The following is a 24,160-nucleotide window of genomic DNA, read 5'->3' as shown; positions in this document are numbered from 1 at the left end:
TCTCTGCAGTCTGGAAACTGCTATATTTGGTACCATAGATTTTTTTGTTAAGCCATTTGTCTATGGCAGGGGTGCCCGATACGTCAATGAAGGTAGCCTTGTTAGAGCGCGTGCTATTTTGAACCATGAGTTGCGCAATGGTCCTGAGCCTCCACTCCATTCATTTCTACTGAGACGTTTGGGAATGAGCACACACACGCAAAAAAGCATAACTTATAAGCAGACAAAAAAAAATTATCATAACTCATGGCTAAATTTAAGTGATTTTCATGGGGTTTGTTTGATTAGAAACGGCAGACGTGGGTACGATACAAAAAAGAATCGTCTGCATTGAAACTATTACTTCACTCAAAAATTGTTACTTGAAAAGAAATAGAAAGTTGAAAAACAGGGTTATCTGTCACATCGAGATGTGTTAACCAACTCAGGAAAGAGCACCTTTTGTTTGAAGCCACCCACTTTCCAAGTGAGCAAAAGTATTGTATCATATATCGGATGGGTGTTTCTAGTTTCCTAGGTGTTGCTTTTTAGATTGATTGCTCAAACATTAGATAGTGCTTGTTTTTGGCTTTGGGTTTCACCTGTGAAAACTGCATTTGCTGTTGAGCAAAAATGAAGACCATAGAGCTGTCTATGGGAGAAAAGCAAACCATTTTGAAGCTGGGGGAAGAGGGAAAAGCGATTGATCTATTGGACATATATCCAATATTATATTTGAAACACACACACACACACACATCTATATGGTGGTCATATATGCAAAGTATTCAGACCCCCTTACATTTTTCACTCTTTGTTATATTGCAGCCATCCATCCATTTTCTGAGCCGCTTCTCCTCACTAGGGTCGCGGGCGTGCTGAAGCCTATCCCAGCTGTCATTGGGCAGGAGGCGGGGTACACCCTGAACTGTTTGCCAGCCAATCCCAGGGCACATACAAACAAACAACCATCCGCACTCACATTCACACCTACGGGCAATTTAGAGTCTCCAATCAGGCGTGGCCGGGGATTGAACCCGGGTCCTCTCACATCCCAAAAACATGCATTAATTGGAGACTCTAAATTGCCCGTAGGTGTGACTGAGTGCGAATGGTTGTTTGTTTGTATGTGCCCTGCGATGGGCTGGCAACCAGTTCAGGGTGTACCCCGCCTCCTGCCCGATGACAGCTGGGATTGGCTCCAGCACGCCCGCGACCCAAGTGAGGAGAAGCGGCTCAGAAAATGGATGGATGGATGGATGGATAATGTAAACAGAGCACCCCATTGACAATTGTTTTGCAGATTTATTAAAAAAGAAAAACTGAAATATCACACAGCCATAAATATTCAGACTCTTTGATGTGACACTCATATATTTTACTCGGGTGCTGTCCATTTCTTCTGATAATCCTTGAGATGGTTCTACACCTTCATTGCACTCCAGCTGTGTTTGATTATACGGATTGGACTAGATTAGGAAAGCCACACACACACTTGTCTATATAAGACCTTAGAGCTCACAGTGCATGTCAGAGGAAATGAGAATCATGAGGTCAAAGGAACTGCCAGAAGAGCTCAGAGACAGAATTGTGGCAAGGCACAGATCTGGCCAAGGTTACACTTAAGGTTCTAAGAGCACAGTGGCCTAAATAATCCTTAAATGGAAGACATTTGGGACGACCAGAACTCTTTCTCGAGCTGGCCATCTGGCCAAACTGAGCAATTGGGGAGAAGAGACTTGGTAAGAGAGGTAAAGAAGAACCCAAAGATCACTGTGGCTGAGCTCCAGAGATGCAGTCGGGAGATGGGAAAAAGTTCTAGAAAGTCAACCATCACTGCAGCCCTCCACCAGTGGGGGCTTTATGGCAGAGTGGCCTGCCCGAAGCCTCTCCTCAGTGCAAGACACATGAAAGCTCGCATGGAGTTTGCTAAAAAAAAAACACCTGAAGGACTTCAAGGTGGTGAGAAATAAGATTGTCTGGTCTGATGAGACCAAGCTAGAACTTTTTGGCCTTAATTTTAAGTGGTATGTGTGGAGAAAACTAGGCACTGCTCATCACCTGTCCAATACAATCCCAACAGTGAAGCATGGTGGTGGCAGCATCATGCTGTGGGGGTGTTTTTCAGCTCCAGGAACAGGACGACTGGTTGCAATCGAAGGAAAGATGAATGTGGCCAAGTACAGGGATATCCTGGACGAAACCCTTCTCCAGAGTGCTCAGGACCTCAGACCGGGCCGAAGGTTCATCTTCCAACCAGACAATGACCCTAAGCACACAGCTAAAATAACAAAGGGGTGGCTTCAGGACAACTCCGTGACTGTTCTTGAATGGCCTAGCCAGAGACCTGACTTAACCCAATTGAGCATCTCTGGAGAGACCTGAAAATGGCTGACCACCAACGTTCACCATTCAACCTGACAGAACTGGAGAGGATCTGCAAGGAGGAATGGCAGAGGATCCCCAAATCCAGGTGTGAAAAACGTGTTGCATCATTCCCGAAAAGACTCATGGCCGTATTAGCTGAAAGGGTGCTTCTACTAAATACTGAGTAAAGGGTCTGAATACTTATGGCTGTGTGATATTTCAGTTTTGCTTTTTTAAATAAATCTGCAAAAATGTCAACAATTCAATTCAATTTTCTGTCAACGTGGGGTGCTGTGTGTACACTAACGCGGAAAAAAATGAACTTAAATTATTTCAGCAAATGGCTGCAATATAACAAAGAGTGAAAAATTTAAGGGGGTCTGAATACTTGGGTTCTTCTTTACCTCTCTCACCAAGCCTCTTCTCCCCCGATTGCTCAGTTTGGCTGGACAGCCAGCTCTAGGAAGGTTTCTGGTTATCCCAAACGTCTTCCATTTAAGGATTATGGAGGCCACTGTGCTCTTAAGAACCTTAAGTGCAGCAGAAATATTTTTGTAACCTTGGCCAGATCAGTGCCTTGCCGCAATTCTGTCTCTGAGCTCTTCAGGCAGTTGCTTTGACCTCATGATTCTTATTTGCTCTGACATGCACTGTGAGCTGTAAGGTCTTCTATCGACAGGTGTGTGGCTTTCCTAATCAAGTCCAATCACTATAATCAAACACAGTTGAACGCCAATGAAGGTTTAGAACCATCTCAAGGATGATCAGAAGAAATGGGCAGCACCCGAGTTCAATAGATAAGTGTCGCAGGAAACGGTATGAATACCTTTGGCTGTATGATATTTCAGTTTTTCTTTTTTAATAAATCTGCAAAATTTCAACAATTCCGTTTTTTTTCTATCAATATGGGGTGCTGTGTGTACATTAATGAGGAAAAAGATGACAAATTATTTTAGCAAATGGCTGCAATATAACAGTGAAAAATTTAAGGGGGTCTGAATACTTTCCGTAGCCACTGTATATTAAGCTTTAACCGATCAAGATTTTTGTGGCCGATCACCGATCCGATCACTAAATTGACCAATGTGTTCAAATGACTTGTTCATTTACTGTATATACTTGTGTACTTAATTGCTCAAAAAATTATATTTACAATAAATAATGTATCTTTGTTCATCTATTTATGCCATTGAGGCATAATGACAGACCGAACAAATGAATGATCTTCTATTAGATGGCAGGAAGTACATACAGTAATTAATGTATCCACTTTTTGCATTACATGTTGTCTGTCTCAAACGTGTTGTCTGTCCCACACAGGTGATTTATTTTTTTTTTTTAAATAACTTTATTGGTGGTCAGATAGTTACAGTACTATGACAAAAGACACGCGACAAGGCTAAAAATAAACTAGCTTTTGGATTCAAATATACCGTACATGATGGCGACGCGGAGTAAATGTCTTTTGTGGTCATTGATCGGATCGGCAAATTATGACATTAAAGCCGGTCAGCATAAAATGCTAATTATCGGCCGATACCGATCAGATCGGTGTAAAGTCTAACATATACATACTGTAGATGTTTAAGAGCGAGCTACTGTTATTTAAACACTGTAATAATAAGCAGTTTTTTGTATCTTGCTGACAGATGACGCAGGCGACTATATTTTATATTTATATTATATTTTACATTTATATTTTACTTTTACTTTTATATTTTACTTACTAATGACGGTTGTCCAACTAATGCTGGTTGTCCACCTTGTTCAGCCATGGTCAGTTTATTGGGCATTTCAGCAGGGTTGGACCATAGACTGTTGGAATCCTATAAAACTGACTTGCAGTCAAGTCATCGACGGAGACCGCAACACTGCCGCCTAGCGGATGGAGGGAGGGCCTTCCGACATGTGTGAATCTTAAAACTGCATTATTTGCCTAAAAAATAAATGCACGTGCCCGCTGATCCACAAACGCACTTTCAACAATTCACAAGCAAAATTTAATATTTACTAATAAGTCATGATAAATGCAAACACAACATTAAAAAATGTAAAGCGCGGATATACAGTATTTGTGAATTTGAAAAACACACGTATGACTCACGGCTATATTTGTGGATTTCAAAAACACGTTTAAATAGTGGATATATTGGTGGATTTCAAAAACACGTGCAAATAATTTTGAGACATCTCTCTCCCCGTACACTATTTCCTCATAGCTCATGAAAGCGACCCGCCTCGACTCGCCTATGACGACAACAATTTCACCATAAACCACACCAGCGTGGTAAGTTTGAATAAAATGTAAAACTTTTCAGACATTTTCAAGCTTTTATTATTTATTTACAATAACTTTGTACTGTACTGGGTGCTTTAGGCCCTGAAAAAAAGTACAGTACAAGAAAATAATTTTGTACTGTCCAGTAATATGGGTACATATGGCCAAACAAAGAAAAAGTGCTTCAATATGATGGATAATTGGCTGTAACGGACGATCCCCCGCCCCTATTAGTCCGTTAAATTGAGGTTCCACTGTATAACCCTAAAGGGTGCAAAAAATAAAATCACGGTCAAGTGCAACATCAAGAGTTTGTCTTCCTTTTAGAAAATTAAGAATGCAGACAAGTTCGACCCTCACAGTTTGATAAGTCTGCATTATGCTTAAAAACAACAACAACAAAAACATTGGCATTTTGCTTTTTTCATACGACACTGATATTCATGTTCAAAAGAGTCGGGTTTTGACGTACAGCGAAAAGTATATTGTTAGTCATGACATCTGCTAGCCGGAGATGGAGCTGCACTGTATTTGTTTACAGAGTCCCTTCTTAGTCTTCTTCTCAGTCCCGTACTTCAGATATTCTGTGTGGTACCTTGTGCCATCATGCCCACCTCCGTATCGAATTTTCAGTACTGAAAAATATAAATCTGAACACATATACTCTGCTGATAATCGCTTCGTCATAATATTAAATTATATTGCATTTGATTATCATCATATAGCTTAGCTAGTTTTAAAACAGAAGTCAAGAAACAATAGTGGCAAACTTTTACTGGCCACATAAAATAAATTTGATGCCTGTGCCCTGTAGAGTGGTCTGACTACGATAATATTCAATAACTTATAGTTTGAATAATACAATGTATAAACAGTAAAACATGCTTACCTTGGAAATGTTCTGCTACGGAGCTCCTTTATGAAAACTTGACTGCCATTCTGAACAGCTCGGATATCTGTGCTTTGCCAAGTGTCATGTTTGTTCCAATTCTTTTTCCTTTTTACTTAAGACAAAAAAACAAAAACAAAACAAACAATCAGCTCACTGACCGGAAGGAATTTTCCCGAACTAAAATGAGCTACTTACAATACTCAAGAAAGATGTATATGTATGACATGAACTCTCCTGAAGGCAAATCTTACATGAGGCTGAAAATATTGATAACTTTAAGAATAACTTTTGTGGTGGGACTTTAACACATTAATTATACAAAAATAGCGCGGGGAAAAAATACCGATGCATTGTAATCGCCGTAATCGCCGTCCAAACAAATCGCCGTTTGCCGTCCAAACGTAAGTAATCGCCGTTTGCCGTCCAAACAAAAGCGGAACCTTGTTCCGCCACTGACGGACACATCAGAGCTTGTCTAAACATCTCTCTACGTGGCTAACGGCTAACACAATGGAGAAATCAGATGGACTGTTGGGAGGCAAATTTATTTATAAAAAAATACTAAATACCCAACGGAAGCCACAATAAAAGCGTGGTTTTGTGCAGATGATGCAAAAAGAAGTTTGCGTATCATCGGAGCACTTCAATCCTTTGGACCATCCACAGTAATTGCCAAGCATGTCAGAACAAGCACCGAAACAGCCGGAGCTGTTAGCGCTAGCGCTCATGGTACGGGTTCTAAGAGTTGTCGGCAAACCAAACTCGGGAAAGTGACCAGATTCAGGACCAAAAATAGGTAGTCAACATCGGAGAAAATCACGCATTCACTCGCAAAGTGGATCGCTCTAGACTGCAGACCATTATTAGGAGTGGAAGACAAAGGATTAGAAAATGTGCTACAGATAGCGACATGTGAGAAAAGATTTCAACTACCATGCAGAAAGACTATTTCAGGAAAAATTCAACAGCTTTATGACACTGAAAAACAAGCACAATTGAATGCATTGCAGAAATCTCAACATGTGGCTCTGCCTGGGGATCATTGGACCTATGTCCAATACAAATTACGTCGGCGTCACTGCACACATTGCTGATGTCACAGATGGAACATGGCGGCGACAGCCTTTTGCCTTGGCTATGCAGAAGACAATCACAAGACACTATGCAGAAAGCTGCGGAGCATTTTCTCTCTGTGGCAGAGGAATGGAGAATTCAACAAAAGTAACCACAATAGGAACAGTGCACCAACAATGATAGCTGCAGTGAGGCACCTCCCATTTCAACATGCACATCTTGCAAAGAGCCACTGATTGTGGTTTTAGTGATGCATTAACAAAATGTCGCAAGATAGTGGGTCACTTTAAACATTGCCCTGCTAATAAAGAGGAACTACACCAGGAGCACTGAAGTCTGGGACAAGACAATGAGCCACTCATGTCGGCATTGAGGCAATCAGCCTGTGGCATTGCCTGGGAGTTATGGAAGCCAAGGTTTCCTTGATGCTTGCTGTCAGTTCTTCTTTGTTTTTTGGTCTGGTGCCCCTCATTTTCCTCTTGATAATATCCCTTCGATTGGAAGATGAAATCTGCATCTCCATACAGATCCTCAGGAGAAGGAATCATGTCCTCGAAAACATTCTGGTAGACTGATGTGGTGACCTTGGATTTAAGAAAACAGAGTTTACCAACACCTGCACTGGACATTGCTCCCCAAATCCTGACTGACTGTGGATATTTCACACTGGACCTCAAACTGCTTGGGTTCTGGTCTTCCCCCAAACCCTTGGACCTTGATTCACGAATTAAAGGCACACTTTCATCAGAAGAGAGGACCTTAGACCACTGGCCAACAGTCCAGTCCTTCTTCTCCTTGGTCCAGATGAGACGCTTCCTATGTTGGCTCAGGCTCAGAAGTGGCTTGACCCGAGGAACCAGACCGTTGTAACCCATCTCCCGGATGTGTCTGAATGTGGTGGTTTTTGAAGCTGTGACTCCTCCCTCATTCCACTCTTTCTGGATCTCTGCTAGATTCTTGAATCTTCTCTGTTTGATAATCCGCCGAAGCCCTCGGTCATCTCTTTTGCTGGTGCATCTTCTCCTGCCACATTTTGTCCTTCCACTAGACTTTCCATTGATATGCTTGGACACAACACTGTGAACAGGCAGCCTCCTTAGCTATGAACTTTTGTGTCTTACCCATCCTATGGAGGGTTATCAATGATGGTCTTCTGGCCAGTTGTCAAGTCTGCAGTCTTCCCCATATTGAACCCAACTCAGACTATTGAGACAAACTAAAGCAATTTAATGACACCTGTGGAAACCTGTGCAGGTGCTTTGAGTTTAGTTGATGATTAGTGTGTGACACTGAGTTTAAAAAAATTATGGCCTGCAAAATTTGGGCTGATTTTTTCACAGTATTCTAATATTTGGAATTCCTGATTTTGTGGGTTTTATGAGGTTGACGCCCAAATTATGTAATAATAAACAACTCGGATGCCTCCCGGACGCCTCCCTGTTGAGGTGTTCCGGGCACGTCCCACCGGGAGGAGACCCTGGAGACGTCCCAGGACACGCTGGAGAGACTACGTCCTTCGGCTGGCCTGGGAACTCCTCGGGACCCCCCCGGAAGAGCTGGATGAAGTGGCTGGGGCGAGGGAAGTCTGGGCGTCCCTGCTAAAGCTACTGCCCCCGTGACTCGACCTCAGATAAGCGGTAGAAAATGGATGGATGGATGGATGGAAAAACAAGTAAATACTTGAAATTGTTTAAACTGTGGCCCCTGAATCTATAGTTGATTAAAGTTTAACTTTTTGAATGGAATTATGGAAATAAACTTTTCCATGATATTCTAACTTATTGGAAAGGGTCTGTATATATAAACCTACAGCGGCTGAAGTATTTAACATGTTATTTTTTCTCACTAAATATACTTCCAAAGGTGTTACTGACCCAAGGAATCCAGACATACAAAGAAAGTAGAACAAATAAGATCAGAAATTAAGTTGTGTGTTGAAATGTGCAACGACACAGGGAGAAAGTATAGAACACATGAAAAGGGAGGTGCAAAAAGGCATGGAAAGCCAAGACAACACCTAAAAACTATCAATAATTAAAACAGCAATCCAGCCCCTTGTCAGTGCAAATGAATAACTGCTGGTTCAGTTCTAATTGATGGTCACAAAAAAAGTCTCTTTACCAGGGTGTGAATCAAGACACATCCCAAGATGGGTAACAGCAGAGCGCTGTCTCAAGACCATCATAAACTAATTGTTGTAAAACATAACGATGGCATCGGTTATAGGCCCATATCTAAGCTTCTGAACGTTCCAGGAAGCATGGTTGGGGCCATAATACATAAGTGGAAATCCAATCATAGCACCATAAATTTGCCTCCATCAGGTGCTCTTCACAAGATTTCTGACAGAGGAGTGCAAAGAATAATCAGAAGAGCTGTTCAAGAGCTAAGGACCACCTGTGGAGACCTTCAAAAAGACCTGGAATTAGCAGGTACTGTTGTCACAAGGAAAACAGTTGAGTAATGTACTCCACCGCCATGGCCTGTATGCACGCTCACCACGCAACACCCGATTGCTGGGAAAAAAGAAAAAAAAGCATGTCAAACCTTGTTTAATGTTGGTTGAACAATAATATAATAATGCACACCACATTTGGAGGAGAAATGACACCATCTTGAACGAGGGAGTTTTACGCAGAGCCAGACGAATGTGGAGCGACATCCGGACCGCTGATGACCTTGGTGACCCTGGAGAGAACTACAGACAATCCCCCCACGGCCACCTATCGCCAATATGTAATATGGAAATTCTATAGGATTCAAACAATGACGAACTACATTTCAAATTTTCAAAGCATTGCGCCAGTAGAAATGTGCATGTTATATTTACTTTATAAATATTTGTCGATCCATTTGCACCTTATTTTTAACATTTATTTCCAGGAATCTTTGCACATTTACCTCTACAATTTTGAAATGGTTTTTCATTTGGAATCTCCTTCCATAAACAATCAGTGCCCTGTATAACGCTTGTTCTTGGATTGTGTATTTAAAACAAGAAAAATAAAACTAATTAAAAGTATTTAAACACACTTTATTGACAAGGTATACAGAATGTATGGTTCAATTACGTCATTCAAAGATCTTTGTCTGGTATTCCAGCATTGGCTCGTGGCACTTCAATCTTGATTGGGCAGTGTCCGTCAGAAAGAATCTCACATTTAGATAATTAAATGCTTTTCACACACAACCCTAAATACTAATAAGTTGGTTTTTTTTGTTTGTTTTTTTTTTTTTTACAGATTTTGACAAACGTGTACAAGAAATCCAAATTACTACAAATAGACCTGTCATTGAGAACTTAAAAAAAAATGGATTTACTCAGTAATGTCATGAAGCATGGATATTGATAATTACATAATACATATTTGTAGGTTATTATTTCTTGAGACAGCCATAAGAGTGAAGTAAAACTCCCCTTGGAGTGATGATCATCATCAGGTCTTAGCCATTCTAATCTATGGCAGCCCACTAGTGACAGAAAAGCTGTAATTCCATTTTATTTTTATTGGTTTATTTGAAAGAAACAAGAACAGAGAGAATTTGACAGTTGCAGAGGCAGCATAGGTTATCCAGTACCTTTTGCTCACCATGGTACACTGAATTATTGAGATACACGATAACAATTCCAGCTCTGCAGTGGATCTGAGAAAACAATGCAGACAAAGAGGCAAATGGGGTCATACTGAACAAACACAGTTATTCAAACAACACAGCGTGACAAAGTCACAACAACGAAAGAACAAGTACGCTGAGGACAAAAATCTATTTCAAAAATATTTCTGATCAGTTAGGGAGTTTGCTGGCTAGTTTTTATAAAACACCTAATCACAGCAATTATTTTTTTTTTTACACAAATGAAAAAAAAAAACCACATCCATTGGCAAAAGTAATACATTACCACCTTCTAAGAAATCATCTCGAAACAGAATGTCAGAAGCAGCTTTCATTTTTAAATTTCTGCTGCCTTGCTTAAGAGCAAAAATGAAAGTAAAAACATCTACCAGAAATGGAAAAAAAATGAAAAAATGCAGAGGAAACACCACCCTGTGGCGTCCTAGCCAATACCAGCTGTAGCGACATTCTCGACTTGGAGGAGAACTGCAGCACACTTTCAAAACAGCGCGCCTGGGCCGCGCTCAAGTATAAAGGCAAACTGCGTGCGGGACAGCCGCAGTGACGTCCGCGCGAGTATAAAGAAGCCTTAACATTTGTTGGAGCAGCAGGAGGTGATGGTCTCAGGTCACTTTTTTCAAAGGCGAGATCCTTGCATAACTACGAAACAAACACAAAAACTACATTTAATCACAGAAGGAAAAAAATAATCTCTATATATCATGTAATATGAATGAATATCAGGAAAAAAATACATACAATATCCACCACACAATGAGCCCAAAATTATCCGAATGTGAAAATATCCCATACAGACGTTATCAATATAATACAATTCCTTTTTCTTTTTTACGTGCAAGTGCCTTTACGTTTTATCTGTGAGTTGCACTTAGAAGTCAAAACAACTACAGTATGTTACATTTTCCAGCTGTACAGAAGTAAGCATGTTTGAAGCATAATCTGTGACAATATACAATATAAATAATAATTGTCTGGGATTTTTAACCACGATTACTCAACAGCAAAGTGAAACATAGTTTGTAGCAATGTGGCTTTCAGACATCCTATGTTAGCTTTGTTCGCTGTTTCCTCTGTCTCATTAAGTTGACGCACAATATTATCACTAAAATAAGAGTGGATTAATCGATGTACCTGAGCAAGATCATCATAAATCATCATAAATATAAAAGTGCGGTCAAGCAAGCCTCTCCTCAAAAAGAAGTCAAGCCAGCCCCCCTAATTTTGTTTACACTAAGCATTACGGTTTGGCTGCACACGGGATGCAATGCGGGCGCTGTTGCCTGCGCGAGCACGGAGTATAAAGAGGCCTTCAGATTGAATTTCCGAACATACGCAGTCATTCCGACATAGTAGCTATGGTTTCTCATAATGCTAGCTACTGTATTGTTAGCGACCAATGCAATTGGGCTCCACTAGTTCGTGCCGCACACGACCGCAGCTGTATAACACTAATGTTATCAGTTCAAAGTTATATTTTTGTGAAATGCACAATCAATTAAAAATACAAGTATGTGATAGACTTACCCATCGAGCAGAAATGAAGCCACATCGCTCCTGTGTCCATTAATTTCCTCAGGGAGTCCGAGTTGACTCCAGCCACCTCTCGAATTGTAGGTCCAATGTGTATCCTAATTTTCTCTCTCTCTTTATCAGATTCCATCTGTTTAGCCTTTCTGGACTCTTCGCTCTGCTTGTGTTTCCTTCTATAGAAGACCCAGTTGTTGACAAACGTGGGATAGCCTCCGAAAGCCTCCACGTCCACCAATGTGCCTTCTGGCATGAATGCGCATTGGCACGTTCACGCGAAATGATTGACACACTGCTGGGGTACAGTACAGTACAGTACTGTACAGTGTCTCTCTTTATTTTATTTTATTTATTTTTTTATTTAAATCTGTCCTGTTCAGCTCCATGGCCTTTCAGAATGGTGGATCTGTATGCCTTTGTGCTGGAACAGTTTTGCTGCGCAACAAGGGAGTTTGAAATACTTATTTTTGTATTATTTTGATGTTTATTGAAAATGCACCTGGACAGAAAATGGTTTTAGGGGACAGACAGAGGGACAGAGTGGACAAGGGGACTAGGGGTGAAAACCACAGCAGAACAATAGTGAGACAGACAGTCTAGATATTTGAACACAAGTAAATTTACAACAGTTATTTGAAGATTGGGGGGTGGGGGAAACCCGGTGAGGACATCCAAAAACTAACCAAGAGAACCAGATAAGAGAGGACAGAAAAGGGCAAGACAGGATGTGGCAAAATGAGCAAGGCAGTGCGGTCGGATTCTTTTTTTGTGTCTAAACACCTGTAAGAACCTCTGAGTTTATATGTTACTATAACCTGTGTTGTTATTGGTGACCCCGTCACAAGGAATTCAAGTCTATAGTGTTTCTATCAAACTTATTAGTGAATGAACACCATATCACATATTCGGCACATCGAGGAAGGGTGAGGCCAGCTCCTCCACCCACAAGGGGGCGTGGGAGCCTCCGTGCACATCCAGCAGGGGACCCAACCAGGGTGAGGCCACCGACCTCCCAGGACCCAGGGAGGTCCCGACCGAAGCGCCCCGACCAGTCACAAGGGGAGCGGCACGGGCAAGTTAAGCACCCGTCATGAGTAGGGTTGGGCATCGAGAATCGAGAACCGACCGGAGCCGGGACCAAACCCAAAAATCACAGCCCCCGGCCCCGACGCCCACGGTCTGCCCATCCCGAAAAACAACGAAGAAGAACCCACACGAAGACGCACCCACGCCCAACAGCGGTGGCGAACAAAAGCGTGCCCCAACCCCTCTAAAAACAATGACCGGTCACCCCAGCATAACACCTGGAACAAGACCGTACCGCGCAAAGGAGGCCCCCACGACGTGCCCCGAGCCCCAGCCCACACCGCACGGAGCCCCAGCGAAGCCAATTCCCAAGTCAACCAGCCGAGCGAAACCACAAAACACATCCATGCCAAGACCGAGACAACCAATGAGGCAAACGGCCGGCCGCACTCCCGCACTGACGGTCCTCAGCACCCACTCCAGTCCCCAAACCAACGCGAGCGGAGACGACATAGGAAAAAAAAAAAAAGAAGACCATCGAGCCAAAACCTTACCACAGCAACCCCACACCACAATGAACCGGGACAAAAAAAAACACAAACGGTGTCCCACAGCACCACAAACACCAACCCTGCGCCCCAGCAGTGAAAATCGGGAAAGGAACCAGAGCTCCACAGCACCCAGCGCCGTGCGAAGCATCGCCACCCCCCACCCCCCAGCCACGCGACGCAATGAAACAGTCCCAAACATCCACCTCAACAACGCTACATCCAACCCCAAGCCGAAACGCTAATCAACGGTGTGTGGGGGGGGGGGGGGCACCCCCCCACACACCGCGCCCCCAGCCCACAGGTCCGACACCAATATTGGCCACAAAGAACCCTGAGCCAAATGCTCACCACCCCAGTCCACGTCACGGGCCGCCAAGGAAATGGTCACCCACAAAACCCCCCATCCAAACCACGCAAACCTCCCCGACCCAGCCCCCCAAAAGAACCGAGAACCGCCCAGAACCGGAACCGAAACAAGGAACCGGAACAGCCCAAACCCAAACGACACCCAACCCTAGTCATGAGCAAGGACGGGCGAGGGTACCAAGGGAGGGAAGAGGAAGGCGGGACCAAAAAGAGGGGCTGCACGGCCCGACAACCGGAAAGGGGGAGGGGGGGCACAGGCCCCAGAAGTCCAACCAAGAGAAATCTGAAAACCCACTATCCACCCTATTACTATGCTTACCACCATGACTGGCAACCATTATCCCTGTACCGTCATTGTGTGTGGCGGAGTGTTCAAATTGGAGAAACTGGTGGGGGTGAGGCAAGACGGTCACAGGGCAATAATGACATGCCACTGTCACCCCCACCCAGGCCAACCAGCTCTCCAAAGGATATGCGAACGTATGTAGTGCCTTACAAATCTGCGGGAGAGAAGCATGGTGGGCCAGAGAGCAGGCCGGAGTACCAGGACCAAGTGTCCTCCCGAACCCGACCGTGCCCCTCCCGCACAGACGTGTATGATGCGTTAAAACAGCGTCTGAGTGGACAATTCTTTCCTTCACGGAGACTTTCTCAATGAAGATTTAAAATTAAATTCCGAGGCGTTAGATGAGGCCGGAGAGGGATGAGTTTTCATATTTTACTGTCTGGACATGCAGACAAAAAACTAACTGCTTATTTCAGCTTTAAGTGATTTCTTGACTTGAACAGATCTGGAGGTCAACAGGCTTGGTGAGGTGAGTGACAATGAACCAAAAAAATTGGATTAGCCACAGTTAATTCATGACTTAACAAGGGGAGCATGACTTTTTCCACACAGGGCCAGGTAACTTAGAATTGTTTTTCCTGAAATCAAATAATCATTTAAAAACAGCATTTTATGTCAACTCGGGTCATCGATGTCTGCTATTTATATGAGTTTGATCATCTTAAACATTAAGGTGGGGAAACCAGGGGTGCTCTGATTCAAAGATTCCAACATTTTTTTGTGTATGATTTGAACGCACCTTGAGCCGTCGCACAGAAACGCCACAGTCACACTGTAGCATTTGTTTCACCTACGCGAGACACGCTAACACGGGTTGCTAATGTTCATTTCAAGACAACGTTCACATGACAAACCGGTAATACCGCATGGACGGTACAATGGAAAATGACTTTAACCAGACTATGCCTATTTTAGAGCAGTCAAAATATTGTCAAAAGCAGCACATTTTTGATTAACTTCAGTCTTTTTCAAAATATTCTACATACATGTTGACTTGCCGTGGGTCTTCTCGCAGTTTGGACAATGATATACGTCAATATCTGGGGCATCATCTTCATCCACACCAACACAACTGAAAACAATACAACAAATTATTCAACATACAGCACATGTAGAATTACACGGTGAATGTGTTCGACATTAGTTCGGGGTAAGCACGGCAATTAATGTGTTCAGAAGAAAAAGAAGTCACGGTTGTTCGTTTTTCTAATCTCTATCAATTCACACGAGGGATGAGCATTTTAGCAATTTAATTAATCAAATAATAGATAGCCATAAAATATAATTCCTTACATAGCTATCCGCATGAATGCATTTATGATGTTTTTAACAACGTCCATTTTCTTCCACTTATCGTCAGGTCGTCAGGGAAGCAGCTTCAGAGGGACTTTGTATTGTTATTTTTTTGAAATAAATAAATCAGCACACTGGATGCAAGTCATGTTTGACAAATCTGTTCCTATTTTACAGTTTTGGGGCTGGAATAGAAAAAAAACATGCCTCAGCTTTGTCATTAACCCCTTCCCTGCGGAGTTGGCAGGGCTCGAGGTTTACTGATTCCCGACTGCCCGTGGCAAGTCAAAAATACTCGCGGGCAAGCTAGCAAAACATACAACATTCCTGATCGGGCAGGCGTATGAAAACAATTATTGTCGTATGTGCAGGGATGTCACAATATTCATATCGCGAAATTAAAAGTGCCTCGATATCGTCGTGGCCTCGTCTTGGCATAAAATAATGAGCAGTTGTGCTTTAAAATGTAGTTTTGTGCCATCTTTACGAAGCCAAGCCGCTTAGCCAGACCGCTGCAGCGCTTCGCTCATTTGAGTCTAACGCACCCCATTGGACGGGCAACCCATGTGACCATGTGTGTAGGTCTAAAGAAATATACCGATTGGCTGAGTGGCCCGCGTGACCGCAGCCTTGAGAGGAGCGGGGCGCGTTGGAACTTCTACGGCGTACTACACTCATCAGAGTGTTGCTTCACAATCGACTGGGTGAGATAGAGGCACCTTGTTCACTCGGGCCTCAGTCCCAGCAAAAGCAGACACATGGGTCGGGATCGGTTTCCATTGACCTCCGCTTCGCGAAGCCAGCGTCCTGGCTCGCGGCGGCTGCAACCAAGAAGCCCCATTGGTCAGATCTGCACGTGTCGCCGCCCCCTGTCCTCCACTGAATTGTTTAAGCATATTGTAACAGTATCACTCTTTAGTGGTGAGTCGAAACTCATGGGTTGAATAAACATCACACGGAGAGGGAATAATATATATTAATTCTAACTCCCGTTAAAACATATACCGCCGCAATTACATTCCATTAGTCACAAAAATGAAATAATAAAATATGTCCACTACATGTCACTGCAAAAATAAATCATCTTACATACTTCCATCACTTTAAATGTAATGTCTACATTTCAAATAAAAACACATCACACATCCTAAGCAAAATAAAACATTTTACAATATCACTAAGCGGAGGAAAAGAAACGACGTCAGAGTCCCATGTTGTTTATTGTTACTTGGCTGTTTCTAAACCTACGTAGCCTTTAAAGAGTGTGTTCCTGCCTTTCTGACTTGACTTGAATTTTTAGACTCAAGCAAATAAATCACTGTTAGGAGGCAGTCATTAGTTAGAATTGCAGCAATTTCTAATGTTATAACTTTATATATATATATATATATATATATATATATATATATATATATATATATATGTGTGTGTGTGTGTGTGTATATATGTGTATATAGCGGCATGTTGATCATGTTTGTGCACTCCTCTTAAATTGAAAGACGAGAGGTAGGGTGTGAAGGTTTGACGAGAGGGGCAGCTGTGACCACAGCTGTAAATTGTATCCATGGCAACACAGCCTTCTGGAAAGTTGGTGGAAAGTCCCCGCTCTTCTACTTTTTGTGATTTTTATTCTTTTTGTTTTTATGATTCAAACCTTGTAAACCCTTGTAAATTCTATTCATTAAAGCCTTTTTCTAATTATAGAAAAATGTTCCTTCCTTTTATTTAAAAAAATTATAGGCACTCTGTTAACTATGTTAGCAGACATGATAACTCCATACCAGCGAAGCCTATAGTCATTTTACTCAGAATCCTGAAAATATTTCGGCTACAACAGAAATTAATAACGGGTCCTGACTGTCGTATAAAGACCACTGAATAATCCTCGGTCATTACAAAGTGCAATAGATCAATAACAGAAGGAGCACCTTGAAAGGAACGCGGTTAGAACTTCTACTAACATCTGCCACTCTGTCGAGGCGCGGGATGACTTGAACAGGATTGGTGTTTTATAGGTGGCTGTTAGAACCTCGGCATACACCGTCTAAAGCAAGCTTCCGTCACTGTTTACGGTCAACTGTGTAATAGGCAAGGATAAGGGAGAGCTTCAGTCACGAACGCATTCATCCGCAGTAAAAGTCGCATTTGTTTTTGTAATGTGAACGACTGCATGAAAAGATCGGATTGAAAAAAAATTCCGAATTAGGCATCATGCCCAGCAGTGTGAACATAGCCTTATATTATAAAGATTTATTATATTAATGTTTTTTTTAAATATAGGTTCATTTTGTCAAGTGACATAGCAGTGGTAAAGTACTAATTTGTTTCCGGTCCCTGTTATGGCTGTTTAGCATCATATACTACAGTATTTTCCTCTATAAATACATACTATTTTGCTCTTCAAAGTTGGTTAATCACCGCTATAACGCTGTTCCAGCCAGACTAATGTGACAAGTGTATTGAACCAATGACTTATTTTTGTGTTCTTGCAACTTCATGTGATAGCTTAGCGATTAGCATGGTTTCCGATCTGTCGCTTGTCTCATCCTCCGTCCATCGTTATTACGATTCGCTTACATGGAGGCGATGATTAGTGACTTATGCTACGTTGACAACAGACGCGAGACGCACGGTCTCCTCCGCGGCTTGCCATCGTATTTAGCCGCGTTATCTGTAGCTCGTAGGTAGCTGGGGCACATAAAACGCAACAAGCAATCCACCCACTGAACGGCAGAAAGCAGCGAGGCTGGGTAACAATCGGGATGCTCCGTTTGGGCTAGTAGCCGCTAGCATGATGACGGAAAAGCCACACAGTTCCCGTAATTCATTATGTCACACAAATGTTAATTATTACAGTAAAAAAGATGTGGCGGTAGGGGAGAGTGTGTGTAGCCAGCATAGGATGGTGTGTAAGATGACTCTGGTGGTGGGGAGGAAGATTAAGAAGACAAAGGCAGAGCAGAGAACCATGTGGTGGAAGCTGAGAAAGGACGAGTGTTGTGCGTCTTTTTGTGAAGAGGTGAGACAGGCTCTCGGTGGACAGGAAGAGCTTCCAGAAGACTGGACCACTACAGCCAAGCTGAGCAGAGAGACAGGCAGGAGCGTACTTGGTGTATCTTCTGGCAGGAAAGGAGAGACGGAGACTTCGTGGTGTAACCTCACAGTACAGGAAATCATACAAGGAAAAAGGCTAGCTAAGAAGAAGTGGGACAGTGAAAGGACCAAGGAGAGGCGAAAGGAATACATTGCGATGCGACACAGGGCAAAGGTAGAGGTGGCAAAGGCCAAAAGAGAGGCATATGATGACACGTATGCCGGGTTGGACACTAAAGAAGGAGAACATTATCTATACAGGTTGGCCAGACAGAGGGATAGAGATCGGAAGGATGTGCAGCAGGTTAGGGTGATTAAGGATAGAGACGGAAATGTGTTGACTCATGCCAGTAATGTGCTGGACAGTTGATGAATGAGGAAAATGAGAGAGAAGGAAGAATAGAAGAGGAAAGTGTGGTGCACCAGGAAGTGGCAATGATGAGTAAGGGGGAAGTTAGAAAGGCATTAAAGAGGATGAAAAATCAGAAAGGTAGTTGGTCCTGATTACATTCCTGTGGAGGTATGGAAGCATCTAGGAGAGGTGGCTGTGGAGTTTTTGACCAGCTTGTCCAACATAACTCCAGTAGGTGAGCCTGAGGAATGGAGGAAAAGTGTGCTGGTGCCCATTTTCAAGAACAAGGGTGATGTGCGGAGCTGTGGGAACTAGAGAGGAATAACGTTGATGAGCCACACAATTAAGTCATGGGAAAGAGTCGTGGAGGCTCGACTCAGGACAGAAGTGAGTATTTGCGAGCAACGGTATGGTTTCATGCCGAGAAAGAGTACCACAGATGCATTATTTGCCTTGAGGATGTTGATGGAAAAGTACAGAGAAGGTCAGAAGGAGCTACATTGTGTCTGTGGATGTAGAGAACGCCTATGACAGAGTACCCAGAGAGGAACTATGGTACTGCATGCAGATGTCTGGAGTGGCAGAGAAGTATGTTACCATAATACAGGCCATGTATGAGGGCAGCAGAACAGTGGTGAGGTGTGCTGTAGGTGTGACAGAGGAATTTAAGATTGAAGTGGGACTGCATCAGGGATCAGCCCTGAGCCCCTTCCTGTTTGCAGTGGTGCTGGATAGGCTGACAGATGAGGTTAGACTGGAATCCCCGTGGACCATGATGTTTGCAGATGACGTTGTGATCTGCAGTGAAAGTAGGGAGCAGGCGGAGGAACAGTTAGAAAGTTGGAGGCATGCACTGCAAAGGAGAGGAATTAAGATTAGCCGAAGTAAAACCGAATATGTGCATGAATGAGAGGGGTGGTGGGGGAAGAGTGAGGCTACAGGGAGAAGTGATAGCGATGGTGGAGGACTTTAAATACTTGGGGTCAACAGTCCAGAACATTGATGACTGTGGTAAGGAAGTGAAGAAACTAGACTTTACGCCGATCTGATCGGTATCGGCCGATAATTAGAATTTTGTGCCGATCGGGTTTCATGTCACAATTCGCCGATCCGATCATTGACGTCATCGATCAGCTCTGCAAAAGACATTTACTCCGCGTCGCCGTCTCATATGAATCCAAAAGCTAGTTTATTTTTAGCCTTGTCACGTGTCTTGTGGCAGAGTACTGTAACTATCTGACGGCCAATAAAGTTTTTTGCAATCTTGTCGGATAAAAACACGTCATCGGTGTCGGACTATTTGGCGGTGTCTCAGACAAGCAACACGTCGGTTATTTGCAGTCTGTACACAACTGAAGTACGTCGTGAGGAGCGTCATCTAAATTGCTTCAACACAACAAATTTGATCGGGCACCTGAACAATGTACATAAGGAGCGTTCAAGCAACACAGCGTGGAGGAAAAAAGAAAAAAAACGAAAAGCCAAACGGACGCAAACTCTGGACAACACCAGTCCATATAGACGGCAGTGAGAAAGTTAGAGTAAGCATGTCATTAGCAGTATTTATTAAAGTAATTTAATTGCAATAACTGCGCTTGGCTGGCGACCAGTTCAGGGTGTAACTCGCCCGAAGATAGCTGGGATAGGCTCCAGCACGCCCGCGACCCTAGTGAGGATAAGCGGAACGGAAGATGACTGAATAATTGCAATAAAGTAATTTAATTACACTCAGTTAGCACCCATTTTTTCTGTCATAATGTTGTAATGCTGTAATGTTGATCTGACCTAAACTTATGTCATTGGCCAATCCTTGAATAACCCCTAGGGGTCATTGATGTTTTAACTTTTGTCTAAAATGCTAGAGAATAATTTTGAGCTGGGATGGGCTAAGCAGTACAGAAAATGGATGGATGGATACAGTACTCAGTATACAGTACACAAGTATATACAATAAATGAACAAGTTATGTAAATGGCCACATTGCTCCATCTTGTGATCGGATCGGTGATCGGTTATTGTTTTTTTTTTTTAAACTTGAGCGGCCCCAAAAATCCTGGTTATCACACGACTCGGCACTTGAAACCGCATACACTCGTTGAAGTCTCGGCGCCCTTGGCACAATGGTCATTGCACCGGACTATTGCGAGATTAGTCATTCGAACTGCATCTGCACTGCAAGTGCTAGAGGACTCTGCATCTTTTTGCACAATTGTCAAAAAAAAAAAATAATTTGTACCAGCATTACCAGATAACTAGCAACCCTTTATTGCTCAGAGTATTGTTTGTCTTTATGTCACCAAAGTGTTCTCTGTCAATCGACTGTCTGTTGTCGTACTTGAGCGGCTCCAACTACCGGAGACAAATTCCTTTTTGGACATACTTCTGATTCTGATACCTGAAAATACACAACTACTGTTCTTCAAAATGTGAATTTAATGTACAGTTTACATAATTATTTTTATGTCAATGAGATCATACACAAATGTTAAGATAAAACATTTTTCTATTGGCATTACGTTTTAGTGGTTGATTGGCATTCCAGACATATTTTCATCATGTATGGCTAGTGTTGATCAGGTAGGCATTATATTAACAATTCATTATAGTTTATCCATGATTTCAACTCTGAATTATATAAAAGAATTGGCCTGTGTTGCCAGGCATTGCTTTTTGCAAACAAATTTCTTGTTCCCAGGAAAACATTTTGCGAATAGCCTATCTTGAGAGAGAGAATGAGAGAACATGACAGTTGTTCTCACATGTTTGATTACCAGGGCAGGTATGGATGAATAGTATCATTATGAGTGGCACAAAAAAACATCAACAACGCTGTCATTTATCTTGAAAGTTTGTGCGCGTGCGTGTCCTCAAAAAGTATTGGAACAGCAAGGTCAATTCCTTTGTTGTATACTGAAGACTTGGGTTTCAGATCAAAAGATGAATCACTTTTCAAGTGAGCAAAAGTATTGAAATAGACAAGTTAACTTCAAGTGAATAACATTTAATATTTGGTAGCATAACCCTGACTTGCAATAACTGCATCAAGCCTGCGACCCATCGACTTCACCAGACTGTTGCATTCTTCAGTTGAAATGCTTTTCCAGGCCTTTACTGCAGCCTCCTTCAGTTCTTGTTTGTTTCTGGGGGTTTCTCTCTTCAGTCTCCTCTCCGGGACTGACTTGGCAAGTCTAAAACCTTGCACTTTTCCCCCCCGATGAAGTCCTTTGTTGTGTTGGCAGTGTGTTTTGGGTCATTGTCTTGTTGCATGATGAAGCTTGTGCTGATTAGGTGGATGCATTTGTCTGTAAATTCCCAGACAAAATGGTTACGTAGACTTACTACTACTACCAACATGAGTTACATCATCAATAAAGACGAGTGAGCCCGTTGCAGAAGCAGCCATGTAAGCCCAAGCCATGAAATTACCTCCACCGCGCTTCACAGATGTTTTGGATCATAAGCAGATCCTTCCTTTCTCCATATTTGGCCTTTACGTCACTTTGGTAAAGGTTAATCTTGGTCTCATCAGTCCATAAAACTTTTGAGGCTCATCTCTGTACTTCTTTTCAAAATCTAACCTGGCCTTCCGATTCTTTTTGCTGATGAGTGGTTCACATCTTGTGGCCTTTACATTTCTTATCTTGAAGTCTTCTTCGAACAGTGGATTGTGATACCTTCACCGCTGCCCTGTGGAGGTAGGCAGTGATGTCACTGACTGTTGTCTTTGGGTGTTTCTTCATCAGCTTTCTGTTGATACCCTTTGCCGACCTGTTCGATGTCTGTTGCTCAGTACACCAGTAGTTGTTCTTCAGGACATTTCAAATTGTTTTATTGGCTATGCCCAATGCTTGTGCAATAGCTGTGATCGATTTTTCCTCTTCTCTCAGCTTCAAAATAGTTTGCTTTTCTCCCCTAGACAGCTCTCTGGTTTGCTTAACAGCAAATGCAGTTTTCGCAGGTGAAACCCAAAGCCAAAAACAAGCACTAATGTTTAAGCAATCAATCTAAAAGGCAAGACCTGAGCAACTAGAAACACCCACCAGTCACATGCTCCAAAACCTTTGCTCACTTGAAAATACGTGGCTTCAAACAAAAGGTCCTCTGTTCTGAGTTGTTTAACACATCTACATGTAAATACCATGAAATAAAAGCTGGAATTCTGAACTTTTGTCTCATATTCATCTTTTGGTCTGAAACCCAAATGTCTTCAGTATAAAACAAATGCAAAGGAATTAACCTTGCCATTCTTATACATTTGGAGGGGACTGTGTCATGAGCTGCCCTGCAGTACTATTGTTGGAGCCTGGGTGGCGCCTTGCGCCCAACCTCCTATCCCCACCCACCGCCCCCTTTCCAGCACTTTCCTCGGCCGCGCACCTGTCACCAATCAGCCCTCCTTACCAACACTACCGTTCTGAACTCTGTGTTTTTTCCCTTGTCCGCAGTGTTTCCTCCGTGTCCCTCGCCAAGTGGATTTCTGGCCCCACGCCACCAAGCCAGCTGCCTGTCCTCATTACTTCCTGCCATGCATTCTCTGCCTTAACATCCCGCCAGCGCATCTCAAGGACCATCTCCATTTCCCTTTTCACTGTTCATCACAACCAATCTGCCTCCGCCTGCTCTTGGGTCCAGTCTCCATCCATTCATGACAGAATACTCTGGCCAATCATGGCCCCAGCAAACCCGGAGGTACTAAAATATGCACTCACCCACTAAGGCCCACATAGGGCGACAGGACAAAGCTCTTCAAGAAATCATGGAATCTTTAAACTCCCTTACGCAACAGGTCTCCCTGCTTTGTTCGAAGATGCAATCCCACCAACCCCAAGTAAATACTCCTTCCAAGCCCACAGCCTCCGAGCCACCCCGCCCTCCTGTACAAAGAAGCTCATGTCCCTCCGCCCGAGCCCTACTCCGGGGACCGAGGTGCATGTAGCCAGTTTCTCCTCAATTGCTTCCTAGTTTTCAACCTTCAACCGTACAGTTATCCCACCGAACAATCCAAGGTCGCATTTGTCACGAATCTCCTCCGTGGCAAAGCAGCCAAATGGTCCACCCCGTGATGGCACAACTCCTCCCCCGGTACTCCAGTCAGTTGCCTAGATAACACAAGAGACGGGGGTCCGAGCACATAAAATTACTTCCACCGTGAGCACCGCGCCGTCAGTATCTCACCTGCCTTCTGCATATCAACTTTCCCTTCATCACCCCCCCCCCCCCCCCCACTGCACCTAATGAGCCTATGCAAATTGGTAACACACGTCAAGATCCCCAGGAACCTCAGCGTTGCTCCATCCGGCGGCTGTGCATTTATTGCGGTCAATCTGGTAACTTAATTGTGACATGCCCCTCGCGACCAAAAGACCAGGCTCCCCACAAT

At 43.1% G+C, this 24,160-nt stretch overlaps 1 protein-coding gene across 4 annotated transcripts in view; it reads right to left on the bottom strand.

The window, feature by feature from the left end:
• phf2 (PHD finger protein 2) overlaps nt 1-24,160 on the bottom strand; it is a 103,325-nt gene that overhangs the window by 76,443 nt on the left and 2,722 nt on the right. For 3 of the 4 annotated variants that reach the window (XM_061689120.1, XM_061689121.1, XM_061689122.1), the window contains exons 2-3: nt 15,029-15,114; nt 5,514-5,628 (exon numbers count right to left, since the gene is read on the bottom strand). In XM_061689120.1, the coding sequence (XP_061545104.1) occupies nt 5,514-5,628; nt 15,029-15,114 (201 nt within the window). Of the gene's footprint in view, nt 1-5,096; nt 5,275-5,513; nt 5,629-15,028; nt 15,115-24,160 lie in introns of those variants that run through there. The other variant, XM_061689123.1, reaches the window with a different exon arrangement.

The sequence above is a fragment of the Phycodurus eques genome, chromosome 10 (assembly GCF_024500275.1).
Source record: "Phycodurus eques isolate BA_2022a chromosome 10, UOR_Pequ_1.1, whole genome shotgun sequence".
Classification (NCBI taxonomy): domain Eukaryota; kingdom Metazoa; phylum Chordata; class Actinopteri; order Syngnathiformes; family Syngnathidae; genus Phycodurus; species Phycodurus eques.
The sequence above is the reverse complement of the archived record's forward strand: the minus strand, read 5'-3'. Positions and strand labels throughout refer to the sequence as shown.